Genomic DNA, 15917 nt, shown 5'->3' on the forward strand with positions numbered 1-15917 from the left:
AATGAACAAATTGCAACCAAATTGATGAATTTGATCATCCTTATTTTGAGCCTTGTCCGCCGATGAATTGGTAAAATCGCGTGTTCGCCGCCGTGTCTTCGACACTTTATTCCTCAAAGCTTCGAACACACATAAATACCTACAAAAAGACAACAAAACTATCAAACGATATATATTTACATAAAAATGTAACAAAACACAAACGATACAAATATACACAAAAACGGGGAATTATTCAAACGGTATTAACAAAAAGTATCGATAAGTGCCACTATTTACAAACACAAAATAACTACATTTTGGCACTTAACAACTCTCCCCAACTTGAATTTGTTTGTCCTCAAACAAGGCCAAACACTCAAAGAATCAAAAGTAAAAAACCAAAGAATCAAGAATCAACACAGTTTAGAAAACGAAACAATTGCACAGTTCAAACCAAAAACGTACAAACAAAGTAAAAACTTACCACAATCCTACAACGACGCATGAAAATGAAACCAATCGTAAGTACAATAATCATACAAAACATTCTAAACAAAACAAGCTCAATAATGAATCACGCCTAGCAAAAACTCATCGGTAGATGAAAAACACCGAAAGGTGAGGACTTTGACACACACCCGACAATCTTGCAAACAATAGACAAAATTATGCATTCATCCAAAAATAGTATCGAAAATGCAACGACACGAATCACAAGGGCTTTCAAGGTTGTAATGTGGCTCGGTTAACAAACAAGTGATAAGTCCTAAAGCTAATCGAAACAAAAAAACTTGCCTAAACCTAAGGGAGTAATTACTTCCACAAAGTTTCAAACAATATAATTTCAATCAAACTTCTTCTTTATCACAAATTGTCAAACCAAAACATAATACTTATTAGCACACTCTTATTCCAAACTCTTTTTGTTCTTTTCTTTTTCAAACTTTTATCTTTTTTCTTTCTTTTTCTTTTCTTTCTTTCTCACTTTTTTTTTTCTTTTTCTTTTTCTTTTCTTTCCACTACCTCATATCAATCACATCATAAAGAGGCAAACACCTTCTCCCCAACTTGAATTCAACCATAACATAAAGTGAATACTCCCTACTTTCTAAGGCAAGGTAAAAATCCATCTAAACATCATAATTATAGGTCAAGAAAACAAAGATAATCAAAATCCATCAAAAAGGGTGAACTATGTCTCAAGTTCAAAAACAAAATGGACAATGACAAAAAGGCTCAAAGGGGGTACTAATGGTCACACACTCACAAGGTAAATGACATTTGGCTTATGGTATTTGCGCTCAAAATCAAACAAGTGCCTTGATCACTTTCGTGCATTCACAAAATCAATACAGACGAAAGATTAAACATAATAATATCCAGTTAAAACAAGAAATGTCGGTCACTCACATATATACACAATGGAAAGCCACCTCACATTTATGGTAAAAAGGGTAAACTAATTGTGATTCAAGTAATGAGCAAGTTATGCAAAAAAGAATGAGTAATATGAAAATTGTACAAATGAAAAGTCTCCTAATCATGCTATGCTATAGAAAGCGATAAACGAGTACCTTGCTATGTACAAATTCGAACAATCATTACCGCACAACCGGCATGTTGAATCAATCAAAATTGAAGAATTACCAAATGCGACTTCAAGTAATCGAGCCAAAATTTGAGTCTAAACAACAACAAAAGAATTAACACATATTACTAATAATTACTGCACTATAAGGCCTTGGTGTAAGTGGGAAAAAGGCGAGTCAAATGAATCATTAAAAAGAATTCATTGGCTAAAAGCTACAGACCGCGCTAAGCGCGGTCTAGCGCGCTAAGCGCGCTACACCAGAAAGACAAAAACCAGTGCAACAAAACAAAAATTCTAGTGTGCCTCCACTTAACAACTATACATCTCATTTACAGAAAAACAGAAAAATAAAACCGTTGGGGTGCCTCCCAAAAAGCGCTCGTTTTACGTCGTTAGCTCGACGCCTTTTATTGTTTCGCGAATGGTAAGAAACTTCCTCGCGGTACGCCAATGCTTTCGCCTCAAACGCAACCTAAAGGAAACGTCCTGCCCAAACACTTAACAAACGAATCAAAAGCAAAAGTATATACAAGTATGTGTAAAAACACCAATATACAAGGAATGGTGAAATTGACTAAACAAGTTGAAAATTGAAGATATGTAATTTAAGAGCTAATCCGAGTTCAACTTGTTTAGTAAGTTCACCAAACAAAACGAAACAAGTATAACTATACAAGTATGCGTCTATGCACAAAATATACGATATACACATATTTACGAAACTTAAAACACGAAACCATCGCAATGCGATTAATCTCAAAACCAATCCCCGGCAACGGCGCCATTTTGTTGAAGCGGTAAAGCGGCAAGCAAAAAGTAATAGGTATTATTTATTACCGGGTGATATAGGTTATATCGTATCGTAGTCCACAGAGATTGGTTGAGAAGAACTGCCGTTCGACTATCTCGCGTTCTAAGTTTCATGATTGGGTGCGGAAAGTAAATGCGGGAAAAGTAAATAAAAGCAGATAAACAATCTCAATAGTCTAAGAGAAATAGTTACGGAATTGCATTTCGTTCTACCCGTCGAATACTTAAATCTGAAGATCTGTCGCTCGACACTCACAATACGCATCAACATCACCTGGCATCACTCGAGATGCCACATCGGTGTCCATGTCTGCAACACCGACGAAAGCTCAACCGTACTATTCACATCAGCGATTTCTCCACCGACACAAACAACACGGAGGCATTAGACTCGATACCCACTACGATTGTTAGTCCTAAATCCATGTCTGCAACCCAGAAACTAACAGCTATCATTCCTAATCAAGATCTATGATGCCCATGTCTGCAACACCACAAATCCAGAGCATTTAAGCAAAAAGATCAAGAACAACAACAATGATGATTTGTAAAGCGAATATATAAACGATCCCAATATCCACAAATATACATACAATAAGAGTAGAAACATACATACAACACCCACCATTGGAATGAAACAAAGGGAAGAGAGAAGATGAACCGGAAAGATCTCACCGGTACAATGAAATCGAGACAGATCCATGATCAATCCACATGACGTCGCACCCAATGGTGTTTCCTAAGCCTCTAAACTATCAAAATTGGACCAGAGCCACTCCATGGGGGAAATGGATGATAAAAAAACCCTAAAAAAGTGTTTTTACAACATATATACAAGTCTGAAAGTCGCAGACCGCGCTAAGCGCGCCCAGCGCGCTAAGCGGGCTGCTTTTTATTTTTCTTAGACCGCCAGACCGCGCTTAGCGCCAAAAACCCGCGCTAAGCGCCCAACTTTCTGCCAAATGGGTCAAAAATGCTCCCAGAGCCCGCTTAGCGCGGTCAAGCCCGCTTAGCGCGCTCAACAGAACAGCAAATCTTGTTTTGGTCGTATCTTGAGAACCGTAACTCCGATTTGCGCCCGGTTCGAAGCGTTGGAAAGCTTATTCCATGCTCTATCTAACAATGAACAAATTGCAACCAAATTGATGAATTTGATCATCCTTATTTTGAGCCTTGTCCGCCGATGAATTGGTAAAATCGTGTGTTCGCCGCCGTGTCTTCGACACTTTATTCCTCAAAGCTTCGAACACACATAAATACCTACAAAAAGACAACAAAACTATCAAACGATATATATTTACATAAAAATGTAACAAAACACAAACGATACAAATATACACAAAAACGGGGAATTATTCAAACGGTATTAACAAAAAGTATCGATAAGTGCCACTATTTACAAACACAAAATAACTACATTTTGGCACTTAACAGTTGGTAATATTTAAATCTTCCCTTTTGCCATGCTTAGTACAAAATCACTTGACACACATATCTAAGCCTAACAATGGGATAGGTCGGGGACGATTATTACCCCTCCTAAATCCAAACCTGAATCCCTAAATAATTCATGTTCCCCGCCCTAAACCCCGAACAATGATGGAGAATTAAAACACAAACCGACTCAAATGGATTCGGATTGGGTTCAAGTATCTTCATCCTGCCTCCATCCATTTAATGAAATCAAATTTTTAATATAAATACTTGGTTTTCCAAAATTAAAATAAATTATAAATAATAAAATGAAACAATTTCAAAAAATTTCATACTTACATTTCAAATATATTAAATACTTCATCTTTCTCAAAATAAAAATATTGTAAGGCTGTAGCACACTGATTAAAAAAAGTAGGGGTGTTCTTGGGTGCTGGTCAACCCACGAACCCGCTAAACCAAACCAAACCAACTCATAAATTACCCGAACCCATTCATTTATGGGTATACTCAACTCAACCCGCAATAACCCATATAGTTTTGGTTCGGGTATCGGGTTTGAGTTTTGCAACCCGCAAACCCGTTGACCCAACCCATTGATGTTACATTAGTAATTTCTTAATTTTTATTATTATTTTAAATAGAAATATAAAATTATTAGCTCAGTACTAACCATAATTTTTCCAAAAAGACTTTATTCTCCACCAATAATACTACTAAATCAATGAGTTTACGTAATTCTAAGACTAAATGTTCTTTCTTATTTTCTTTTGTATCATTTCGAACTTACGTATTTTATAACAATAACAAGTCTTGTGGAATTATATACTATTATCTTCATATTGATGAATATTATTAGATATTATATGATGTGCTTCGTCCATTTTGTGTGTTAGAAATGAGTATAAATGTATTGAATTGTGTTACAATATTTTTAAATTGAAAAAAAATATTTTTTTTAATTTGAAACACAACCCACGAACCCAACCCAACCCAACTCATAAATGAACGGGTCGGTTCGGGTTGGTTTTGATAATGAAATTGCGGGTTGGACGACGAATCCAACCCATTGAAGTTTGAACGGGTTGGATAATGGGTTAGGCCAAACCCGGTCCAATCCAGTGTACAACCCTAAAAAAAGTATTGAGTAAAAGAAATAAATGTACTCCCTCTGTCCCAAAATAAATGTCACATTTGTAAAAATTATTTGTCTCAAAATAAGTGTCACTTTTAGTTCTCAATAACAAATAACGATAATTTGGTAAAATTGTCATTCTCTCTTTCATTTATTACATTTTCTTAATCTGTGTGAAAGTGTCAACTATGACACTTATTTTAGGACGGAGGGAGTAACATTTTTACAAAATCGTCCTTAATTGTTATTGGTTACACATGCATTATCATAAATGTAAAGTGAGATTTATTACTCAATGAACCTAAAAAGAAAATATTTGCTCATAATTCAGGCCGGAGGGAGTACATAATAAAGTAAATGAGACGAGTTTGGGATAGATACTAATGTCCTCGTTATCCGGCCAATCATCATATTTTGTAATCGAAAAAAATTAAAACTCAAACTCAAATTCAATCAAAACAAATTTCTTTCCGTCAACTTCGAGACGAGTTTATGTCAGTATCCGCAGATACGAGTTTTGTTGTCATGCTTATACATATCTTTTTATATTGCATTACTAAAAAAAAGAAAAAGAAAATATGATGTAATAAAAAATACTTGCATACTTTTTTTTCTCAAAAAATATATATATATATATATATTTTTTTACGAAATTCCACATAGAAACGTTGAGTTGCTTCAACCAGGGTTGAAGTTGAACCCGAACAGCGAAGATACTGACTAACCGGAGAAGTGAAAAGGAACTACTCACCGGCGGAATACATGACAGGCGAAGAATTCTCTGGTCCTCCCGGACCAAAACTCACGCGTCTCGTCTACTTCGTCGGCGCCGCAGGTAATCCAATTTCCGATCTCTTTCTTACTCGTTCGCAACTTGTATCGAATTTCATCGCTATTACAAACGGTTTCAGTGGCTTGCACCGTTGCAATCAACAAATGGCGCGAGTTCGAAAGTAAGTCAATCATCGAACAACAGGAGAAGCAGCCAGGAGTCAAGGTAGTCGCGGAGATCAGTAATTCGTCGGATTCTGTTGGTGTTCATAAAGCTCTCAAATAAGGTTAGGGTTTTGTAGTTTCCTTGTTGTTATTGTTTTTGGCTATTGTATTTGGAATGCTTATATTCATATATGATCGATGTTTTGACTTGATTGGTGGTTGTAAGTTGTAACTTGTAAGAAGATGATTTTGAATCAAATTAAGTGTGTTGGGTAGTTGTGATTTGTCCTCTTAACTTTGAATTTGAATATGAGACATTGGTTAGATCAAGTTCTGGATGCTTGTGATTTGTTATTTTGTTTGATTGGAAATGGATAGTTATGTTATGTAAGACTTGCAAGATATGAAGCACGGAAACCAGAAACACGAGAAACTGACACATTGGCAATGATAATAATTTGAAAAAAAATGAATAAATTAAACATAACCATAAATGTTGGTGTCGGACACAAATACTGACACAAACACATATTTTTTTAGAGGTGTCTGTGTTATAGAGCTTGGGAATTTTTTGGGATTGTATTGAAAGAAAGGTTTATAATCACTGTCCCGCAGTTTGCAGTTGTGATATGGACCTTTTTATAAAACCACTGCAGAAAGCGTAGCATAGTGTGGTAGAAGAAGACTTACAATTTGTTAATAAATTGTAATTGCTTATTATTATTATTTTGATAAAATTAAATAAAAGCTTAACTAGACTTTATTACTTGAGTATAATATTCAGAATTGTTTGCTAAATCTCACTTTAGTTATCTGATATAAACAATCAGATGTAATGTTGGACTTCAAAACTACTTTAGATTATATACACAGTACATTATCATGCTCAAAGGGACACCGGTGTTTGATTACAGTACATGAGTGGAATGTGAGATGGTTTTATTGTTTTTTGTGATTGACTAAAGGTAGTTATTTAGAAATTATTGTAGTTTGTGTTTAAATGTTCAAATATCAATATGCCATATGAAATTAATAACAGAACTTAGGTTGGGTAGGTAATGTTTCTCCAAAGTATCAGCTTGATGCGTCAAATATTTATGGTTTTCTCTAGGTTGCGACTTCAGAGATTTACTTATGGCCATCGGTTGGAAAGGGGAGGGTTACTTTGAGGTTCACTTCAAAATTTCAAATATCAAAAGGAATTTGGGATCGTGTTTACTAAATTTTTGGAAGCCAAAAACTACAAGCTCTTGTGCAACTCAAGTAAAATTATTTGTATAGTGCTGAATGTCTCGAACAGATATTTTCCTTGCACTTATTATTGCTTAAAATTTGCCTGTGTAATGTTACTTTAACCTCAAACTGCAAGTTAAGAGTTACGTTGGTCAGCGATCCTTTTGATCATCCAATATGCAGTAAATTAAACTACCGATTCTCCTTGACTTGCTTCTTTTTCTATATACTGTGAAACAAAGGTTTCTGTTATTCTCTCTACTGAGTTGTGTTTTGCTATATAACTGTCTGGCTTCGCACATCATTTCCACTGAACCCTTCCCCTAAAACACTACAGAAAAAATTTACATTTGATTAGGTCGGTGGTTGATTAAATTTCTGTATTTCTTTATGCTGGTTAGTCAACTGATGTTTAAAGCTTTATCTCTTCCCTATGTTAACTGATTCAAATATACAATCCCACCATGTTCATTCTAAACCTGCAGAAATAGACCAGCATTGATTAGATGTCGATGTTTACTTATGTCGATTACTATTTTGTTGTTTGATATCTGAATGAGGGTTGAGAAGTTGTTGCTTAGACACAGATCTATAGTCTGTTGATCTGTGTTATTGGAACGTTCTGTTGATCTGTGTTATAGGAACGTTCAATAACATGAAGATAATCTGATAAGAATGGTTGCATCAGGTTAGATGTAGTAAGCAACAAAAGATAAAGCTGTAATCTAGATTTTTTTTTTATCACGCTCAATTTAGCAGAACTAATTCCCCGTTCATCCATTTTCTTGCTTAATGAGTATAAGAAGATCTACTTGGTACAACTACAACCTTGCTGGAGTGAGTTTATTTTCTGGGCTTTATGACTTTAAGTTGTCAAAATAAATATCTTGCTGAGAATCTCTTGGGAATTTGACAAGTTTGGGTTCAGCTAAAGTTTTGATGCAAAGTCAGGAGCTTTCCTTGTATATAAATATCAACTTCATTTATTGATGTATGACAATGCCTACAATCCCGAATTACCAACCCCTAGTTAGGGATTTTCGTTGATTGGGCTGACCTGCTCGACCTAGCCTAACCAAACCCAACATTACCCAGTTGGGTTAGTATCCATGTAAAACTAGCTTTAAATATGCAGGAACAGTTCTCATTGGACTGGATTCCATTTTCTATGATTTTCAACTTGCCAAATGCAAGGCTACCCAATCTCACATTATTATTAAAAAAAACAAAACCTACTCTACCCAAATTAAGTCTCTCCTCAATATTAACATTGTGTTTGCATAGAGATGGTATGCATGTGCTCTGTTTTTAGGAGTTTTGAGTGATTGTGTATAGTGTATGCAGAACTGCGATCCCACATTTTTATTTATTTAAGTCAGAACCAGGCCTAGTTTTTTTGAAGCCTTTGTATGTGTATTCTGACCTTGTTTAGCAATGTGAACCGTTTCTGCTTTATTTATTGGGATCCATTGTTTCATTTCACTTACTAAAAAACCCTATTCCCATTGTCTCATGACTGAGTTTGTGATGATCTGTTTTTGTGAGCATAACTCACCCTCTCTTGTGCTCTGTTTTTGCGACCAAAACTCTGCCTTCTTGTGCTCTGTTTTTTGCGACCAAAACTTAGCCTTCATGTGCGCTGTTTTATTTAACCAAAACCTCTCCGTTGCTGTGAACTGTTTATGTGACCAGAACTCATCCTCTCTCGTACTCTGTTGTCGCAACCAAAGTCCTCTTTATTTATTATTATTATTTTTTGTGGAATGTTATTGCCACGGTTGTCAGTATTGGGATCCCACTAAAGATCGTTTGGATCTGGAAAAAGCGTAAATCGTAGGATAATAACAAGGGTCCAACGATCTCAGAAAATAGACAAGATTGCATAAATAACTAGGAAAAAAAAACCTTAACTTAAAATTCTCATTAATTTAATCATAAGTAGCAAACATTCATCTAAAAAACATAATTTTCTCAAAATCGCAAACATAAGCTGAAAACGTAATTGTTTCAATCATCATCTCAACTCAAACATAATGAAAATAAAATTCGGGAGAACGAAAGATGAATTGCTGGGCCGAAGGGAGAAGATATGAATTGCAATATTAGAGATGAGAATAGTTGAAGAAACTCATCTGAATTTATTGAAGGAATAAAAGGAGAAGAATTGATTCTTATTGAATGAGAACATATTCATATTGAATGAATAGTAAATGATTAGAAATTTCCAATGCGGTTGCGCAGCATTCACCTTTCTAATTCTCAAATGTTCATTTAAAATGCAGCAAGTCCCAACGCCCTAACCTTTACGTGTGCAGCTTCCAAAGAAATAGGGTAAAATTCCAAAAGAATGGGTAGAATCCTAGTGTTTAATGACCGAGTCGAAAGAGGATGAGGCCATAAAGTGGATCGCGTGGATCTCAATATCCCACGATTCACCTCTTTTCCTCTGCGCGTCAACCGCTCCTGCTTCTGCCTTGATCTTTGCACCACCTTACTCGGTGGACGGTTGCTGGCGTGCGAGATCGTATCATCTAAGAAGTTATAGCGCAATCCTGACTACCATGGTTATTGTTATTGAGTTCTGCTGCTTTGTGTACTGTTTTTGTTGTCGAGTTCTTCACTTTGTTTCACTAGAATGCCTAGTTTTGCTGCTGTAATTGGTGATTTAAGCAAGCCTAGCTAAAGTTGTTTTCTTCATGACTTATGAAATTATGAGGTACTGGTTATTTTAGACATTATTAACTAACTTCCTTATAGTTATGACTCTAAGTTTAATTAAGTATTTGTATCCAAAGGTTAACTCTCCCTTACTAATACAAATTTATGCACGAGTGCTAGTTTATATACATATTATGAGTTGTATGAATTTTTATAGAATCTTACATTTCATGTTACTATTTCACGTTTTACAATTTTACTACCCTAAAGTGTGGGAAGTGGGGACTATGCACGCTTCCCTTTCCCTCTAAATTAGTAAACAAAGCTTAAGAAATCAGGATCATGAAAGAGGGATCTATACAAGAGGATCATTGTGAGCTGTGCGAAAATTGTCTTGCCAAATTGAGCCTTCACGATTTGCTATCTTTAAATTAGTTGATTTCATGGTATTGGGTATTCCTAAGATACAGGTTGGAAATATGTATTTTAGCACTACTATATGATCCTCTAGTCAGATAGATATACAAAGACTTTATGGAAGAACAATTAGGTAGACATATAAGTTGCCTACATCCCACGAATTGTTCAGTACAGAAAAGGGTGTTTTACACTCCATTCTCATGAGAATTGAGCTCAAAGCTGTCAAATTTGAGTTTTTACGTGAACTCGTTGTTTTGCGTAGGTAGTATCGACTTGTATGCATGACATATATACTTATATAGTCCTATAAATTCATTAATAATTTAAAATTTTAACTTATAAAAAAACTGGTGGAAAGGGCCGGGCCTTTTGAATTGAGATTCATTTTTACTGTCTTGTTGTGTTGTCAGTGGGTGGTTGGTTTTTCTCAGGTGTGGGGAAGAATTTGTACTGTTACTCATGGTGTTGGTTTTTTGCTTTTGCTGGCTGGCATTTAGTTTCGTTGCAAAAGTGTTTGTTTTTGCTGATACATCTTGTATCTTTTTTATTCCCTCAAACGAATTATGTTTTGTTGTTTTTTCTTCTTTTTTTTTAACTAAACAACAGACAACACATTAGCATTTACTATCTAAATTGTGTCCACATATTATCAGGATATTTACCAGGATGTCTGGCTAAAAGGGTATAATAATCTCCTAAGAGTTGGCCTACTGGAGCATAATAGTTTTTGTAATAGACACTTCATGGAAGAACCTCTACTAGTCCATTTGGCGTGAGGTAGATGTTATTTTCTTTGCAAGTGCTTCCTTTTTTTGAACAGCTTGCAAGTGCTTCCTGGTTTTGTAATGGGACACTATTCCTTCACTTTAAATTTACATTTTTTTTTTGATAAATTAGAAGGGTATAATATAGAAGATAATCTATATTAATATAATCTCAACTCTTTTGTCCCTAGTGGGGAAGTAACATGTATTCTTAACTGACGAGTCTAATTTTATTCATAAAATAAAATAGAAACAGATTATATGTTTGTTCTACATTTTCATGATGAGCAAGTACCACCTGCACATGCAGGCTGCTGCTTTCAACATTCATCTTGGAAAGCCAAACAATGTACAAATAGACACGAAAATAGTTGACATCAACTACATGACTTTCACAGGATATCAGTGAAAGAAGTGATGTTATGAAACGTACTAAAAACATATGCAAAAGGGATAATTATTCATGGATTTAATTTAAAATATATATTAAATTAAGCTTTATTTGTTGAATGTATATAATCTAAAGAACTAAATTCAAAAATCTACCAATTTTTTTGGCATGATTGGAAAAAGACAAAATAGTTGAATAAAGAAGAAAATGAAGTGACATGGGATGAGATAGAGTCATGGATGGAAATGATAGAACGTAAGCAATGAATTCATGTGTGAATTAACATGGTTTTAGATTTCAATTTAATTTCTATAAGTATGTTACAAAGTGGGGACTTGAGAGAGATGTCTTTTCCCCAAATCTGATAAGCTTATATGTTCCCGACAATATCTGAGCGTCAAATGTGCATGATGACATTCCTTAAATAGAATGATATGTTTTCATCAGTTCAAAGCATTCCAGAGAACTATGAGTAAGATCTAAACTATTTTCAAGGTTTGCCTACAATGTTGAAAATAATATGATTGTTAAAACTTTGAAAATAAAAAGACTATTTAAATATATGGTTTAATACTACGGTTTATTAGTGCATTTTTTTACCTTGCACATTCTGAAAAACGATTTTGTTAATAATCAACCCATCTAACTAACTCTCATCATACCCACATCTGTTTTTTGTCACATTATTGTTAATTATTTAGCTTGCCAACAGTGTTGAAAATAAAAAGAAATAATGTAAAGTACTACTCATGAATTGGGGCCATATCCAATGAGAAGTGAAGGTTGGCACAGTTCACAACTTCACATGGCCATGTTTGTGATTGTATACAAAGAGTACTGGATGCCATCAAACTGGAGTACCAAAATCATGCAACGCTTTTAATGAAATCAAATCTCTGTTTGGCTTCCTCTGAGATATTCTTCTGGAGCTAGATATCATCATCATAACGTGCAGCTTTTTGTTTTTTTCTTCCTTTTTTTTTATAGTATATTTTTATTCATTTTTTACACATTGTTTTTTTTTTCCTTTCTAAAAATTGGCTGTGTTCTTTTGATGTTTTCTAAATATATTTTAATGTATATTTTAATCTTGTTGTAGAGACAAAAACTCAAAATTATGATTTTATAATAATTATTTTTTAAGTCTAAGTCATATTTTTGGATAAAATCTAAACATTATTTTTATGTGTTTCGATTTTACTTAGATGATTTTGATTTAAAAAACAATTTTTATAAAATTATAATTTAAAACTTTTGTCTCTACTAAGCTTAAAATACAGATTCAATAACTGAAGGTTTATATGTAGGATGAGACTTATGAATGGCAGGTTAGTTGACCTTAATGAATCATTTTCTGTTATAAAAAATCTTAAATAAAAGTTTCATAAAATTTATTATAGATATAATATATGAAATATATTATTCTAAATAAAATAAATTATTATTATTATTATTATTATTATTATTATTATTATTATTATTATTATTATTATTATTATTATTATTATTATTGTATTGTAATATATTTTAAATGTAATACAAATTTTAAATTGTTCAAAATAATTGGGTTCCACAAATCATAAGTATTAGCTCAATTACTTTCATGCTTCGACAAGTTATACGCGTGTGATGATTGAGGGTCAAGGAGGTTTAAAGACTAATCAGTTTGACGATTAGAGGCACTCCGACACATAGAAGGAAAATGCTTATTCTATTGTGTGTTTTTTCACACCACTGTAAAATTTTACAAATGTCTAAATGTCTTTAGTGTCTGATGATGCATTTTCGGACAAATTAATTTACATTGTAAAATAAGGTGCATTTGAAAATGTATCTCTAAATATTAAGAACATTTTGAGGTTTTCAAGTGTGTGGCAGATACACTAAGGATGAAATGAGAATTTCCAATTGAGTTGTTAATGGGACATCCTTCTGTGTTTATAATTAGGTTTTGTGACTAATGATAGACCACTCACTTATAATTGAGCTCGGATACCTTCTTAAAAATAAGGTTTTGATATTGTGTTTGAAGATTAACTCTCAACTAGAGATTATTTATAAAGAAAATTCTGCTAAATTAATCCTTTAATTAAGAAAATTGTTTTGAAAAAATTAGTTTTAATGAAAGAATAATTATATAAAAAATTCTTAATATTTATTTGTTATTTCTTCTTACTCTTTCTCGAACTCACCAGTCAAAAATAAAATGGACAAAAATATACTCCCTCCGTCTCATAATAAATGTCTTATTTGAGTTTTGCGCGGTTCTTAAGAAAATGATTGAATGTGTTGGTTTTAATGATAAAGTTAATATCATTTACTAAAGTGCCCTTATTTCTTATAGGTAGTAGAGTAGTTGGAAAACGTGAAAGTGAGTAATAAATAAGGGTATAGTAGTGGAAAAAATTAATAAATGTTGCATTGATTTTTTAAAGAGACATTTATTTTGAGACATAAAAATAAAAAGTGCAAATAAGACACTTATTATGAGACGGACTAAGTATAATGAAGTGTAATTATAGATGTATGTATATGTGCCTCCGTGCAAAGTGTCGTTTGGGAGGTTAAATCAGCAAATAGTAAAGAGACGATATGATTGGTATGTTTCGTGATTGTTCTAAATTTCTCACATCGTTTTCCAAGTACCTAATATGGTGAAGAGGCTAGTCAAACAAATGACAAAACTATGTAATACAAACTCATTGCATTGCGATTTGATCATCTTAACTTTTAAATCTAGTGGCCCCAATACGACATTTTTATTTGTACAGTCACCATAATGAGGTTTGTGTTGGAACTTGTAACAATAATGCCCTATTGACAGAATAAACGTTTCACATAAATAATTTAGTACTAGTACTATATATAAAGTGTGAGTTTATGTTTATGTTTGTTATTTTCAAAACATCCATTCATGGTTTTTGTATAAGGGAAACACTTTATGTTTGATTTCAATTAGTAATGTTCAATTGACATTTATGTTTGCATGTATTATCTATTCAAGTCTCACATTGTCAGATTTTAGGTCTTAGCAATTGAGTTTCGGAACTTATCTAATGATCTTTGGTCCGTTAGAGGAACTAGCATCGGTCGGTGAATAGAGGAGTAAAATCTGTTGTCATAAATTTGAGTTTTCAATTTGATAAAGAGGGGATTAAGTAACAAAGTTAACTCTCTGAATGAAGTGAGAATGAAAATGAATTTGGATCTTGAGAAGTGACGCATTTTCCCTTTTAAATAAGAGAAGCAGTTAACAACTAGAAATTAAATAAGAGAAGCAGTTAATAACTGAAAATAAGAAATGAGACCTGTATCACAGTCATCCATTAGATTGATCTAAATGGTCAGGAAAATTTAGTGCCCAAAAAGAAGAAAAGAGAAATGTTATGCGCTTTATTCTTTTTATATTTTGATGATAATTTATTTTTAATTATCAATCAAAATTAGAAAGTAAGTGAGTTAACAACTATTATATCTTATAAATTTTAGTTAAATCAAACTCAATCTTACCACTAATAGAATAAAGACTATATCCACCATTTAAACACACGTTTTCGTCTTATTTTGTAAAATATCACACTCTTAACTCACACCTTTCATATATGTTTAAAATTTGACATCTGGAGTGCAATTCCATTGATTTGATGGTGTTGATATGATATTAGAAGAATTTGGATTCGCTCTAATTCATTCTTACATTGTAATGTGAAGACTATTCACCAATTTATTAATAATATTATGACTTATATCCCTTGAAAATTGAAGTTTACTTGTAATAGCCATTACTGGATAATGGACATTATATTTCTTTAATACATTTTCACTGCCTTTGGAATACTTGCCGAGAATAACAAATTGATCCTGGTAAACTAGATTATGTTAAGTGCTTATATATGACAAGGAATTAATTGTGTATATGAATGCATTTGGAAATAACTATTTATAGATAATCTGAATTGATTTTTTAATATAAGTATTTGTGTAAATTTTTGTATGTATTCATATATGTTTAAAAGTTGTTATAATTTATAAAAAAAAAATTCCATAAAATATATGAAATCATTTCTCTTTTAGTATGAAAACAATTTTTTTATGGATCTATTGGAACACATACTTAAATAAATATTTATTGAAAGGAAAAAAAATATAGTAATCAATTCAAGATTCTACGTAACATATATTTACTACCAAACCATATCAATAATATAATCACAGAGACAACATAAAAATAATTTATACTTAATATTATTTTCACACCAGCTATAGATACTATAGTAATCCAATAAAAAATTAAGAAACAACAACATATATTAAACTAAAAACGAGTAAATAAATTTCACATTTATAAAGAAAATGATAAGTTGCAAATTAAACCAGTTTTTCACCCCTAAAAACCAAGTGATGGAAGTGAAAAACATTCATAAACACATAGAAAACAACTAATTAAAATGCTAATTAAAGATAGTAACCATAAACTCATTTCAAATAACAATCCATTCTTCTCTAATTAAACCTTAATTAAAAAAAACTAGTTAATACAATAATATGATGAAACATTGTGAC

The 15917-nt window shown here is 32.8% G+C and overlaps 1 protein-coding gene across 4 annotated transcripts; it reads left to right on the forward strand.

Annotated features, from left to right (window-relative positions):
- Nucleotides 1-5620: 5620 nt before the first annotated feature.
- Nucleotides 5621-11238, forward strand: LOC131641235 (uncharacterized). Of its 4 annotated transcripts, none has more exons than XM_058911534.1 (3): nucleotides 5621-5787; nucleotides 5864-6010; nucleotides 10853-11238. In XM_058911534.1, the coding sequence occupies exons 1-2, from the start codon at nucleotides 5715-5717 to the stop codon at nucleotides 6007-6009; spliced, it is 219 nt and encodes a 72-aa protein (XP_058767517.1). In that variant the 5' UTR covers nucleotides 5621-5714; the 3' UTR covers nucleotide 6010; nucleotides 10853-11238. The 4 variants fall into 4 exon arrangements, with proteins under 4 accessions (XP_058767517.1, XP_058767521.1, XP_058767519.1 ...); XM_058911538.1 differs by having other exon boundaries at nucleotides 10865-11238; XM_058911536.1 differs by lacking the exon at nucleotides 10853-11238 and adding an exon at nucleotides 7000-10846.
- Nucleotides 11239-15917: the final 4679 nt, after the last annotated feature.

This window comes from Vicia villosa, unplaced genomic scaffold, assembly GCF_029867415.1.
Source record: "Vicia villosa cultivar HV-30 ecotype Madison, WI unplaced genomic scaffold, Vvil1.0 ctg.003591F_1_1, whole genome shotgun sequence".
Lineage (NCBI taxonomy): Eukaryota > Viridiplantae > Streptophyta > Magnoliopsida > Fabales > Fabaceae > Vicia > Vicia villosa.

Excerpts from the sequence above, each read along its gene's own strand:
- LOC131641235 (XM_058911534.1), top strand. The coding sequence starts at position 5,715 with ATGACAGGCGAAGAATTCTCTGGTCCTCCCGGACCAAAACTCACGCGT. Across the intron at positions 5,788-5,863 it reads CTACTTCGTCGGCGCCGCAG|TGGCTTGCACCGTTGCAATC; the intron begins GTAATCCAATTT and ends AAACGGTTTCAG.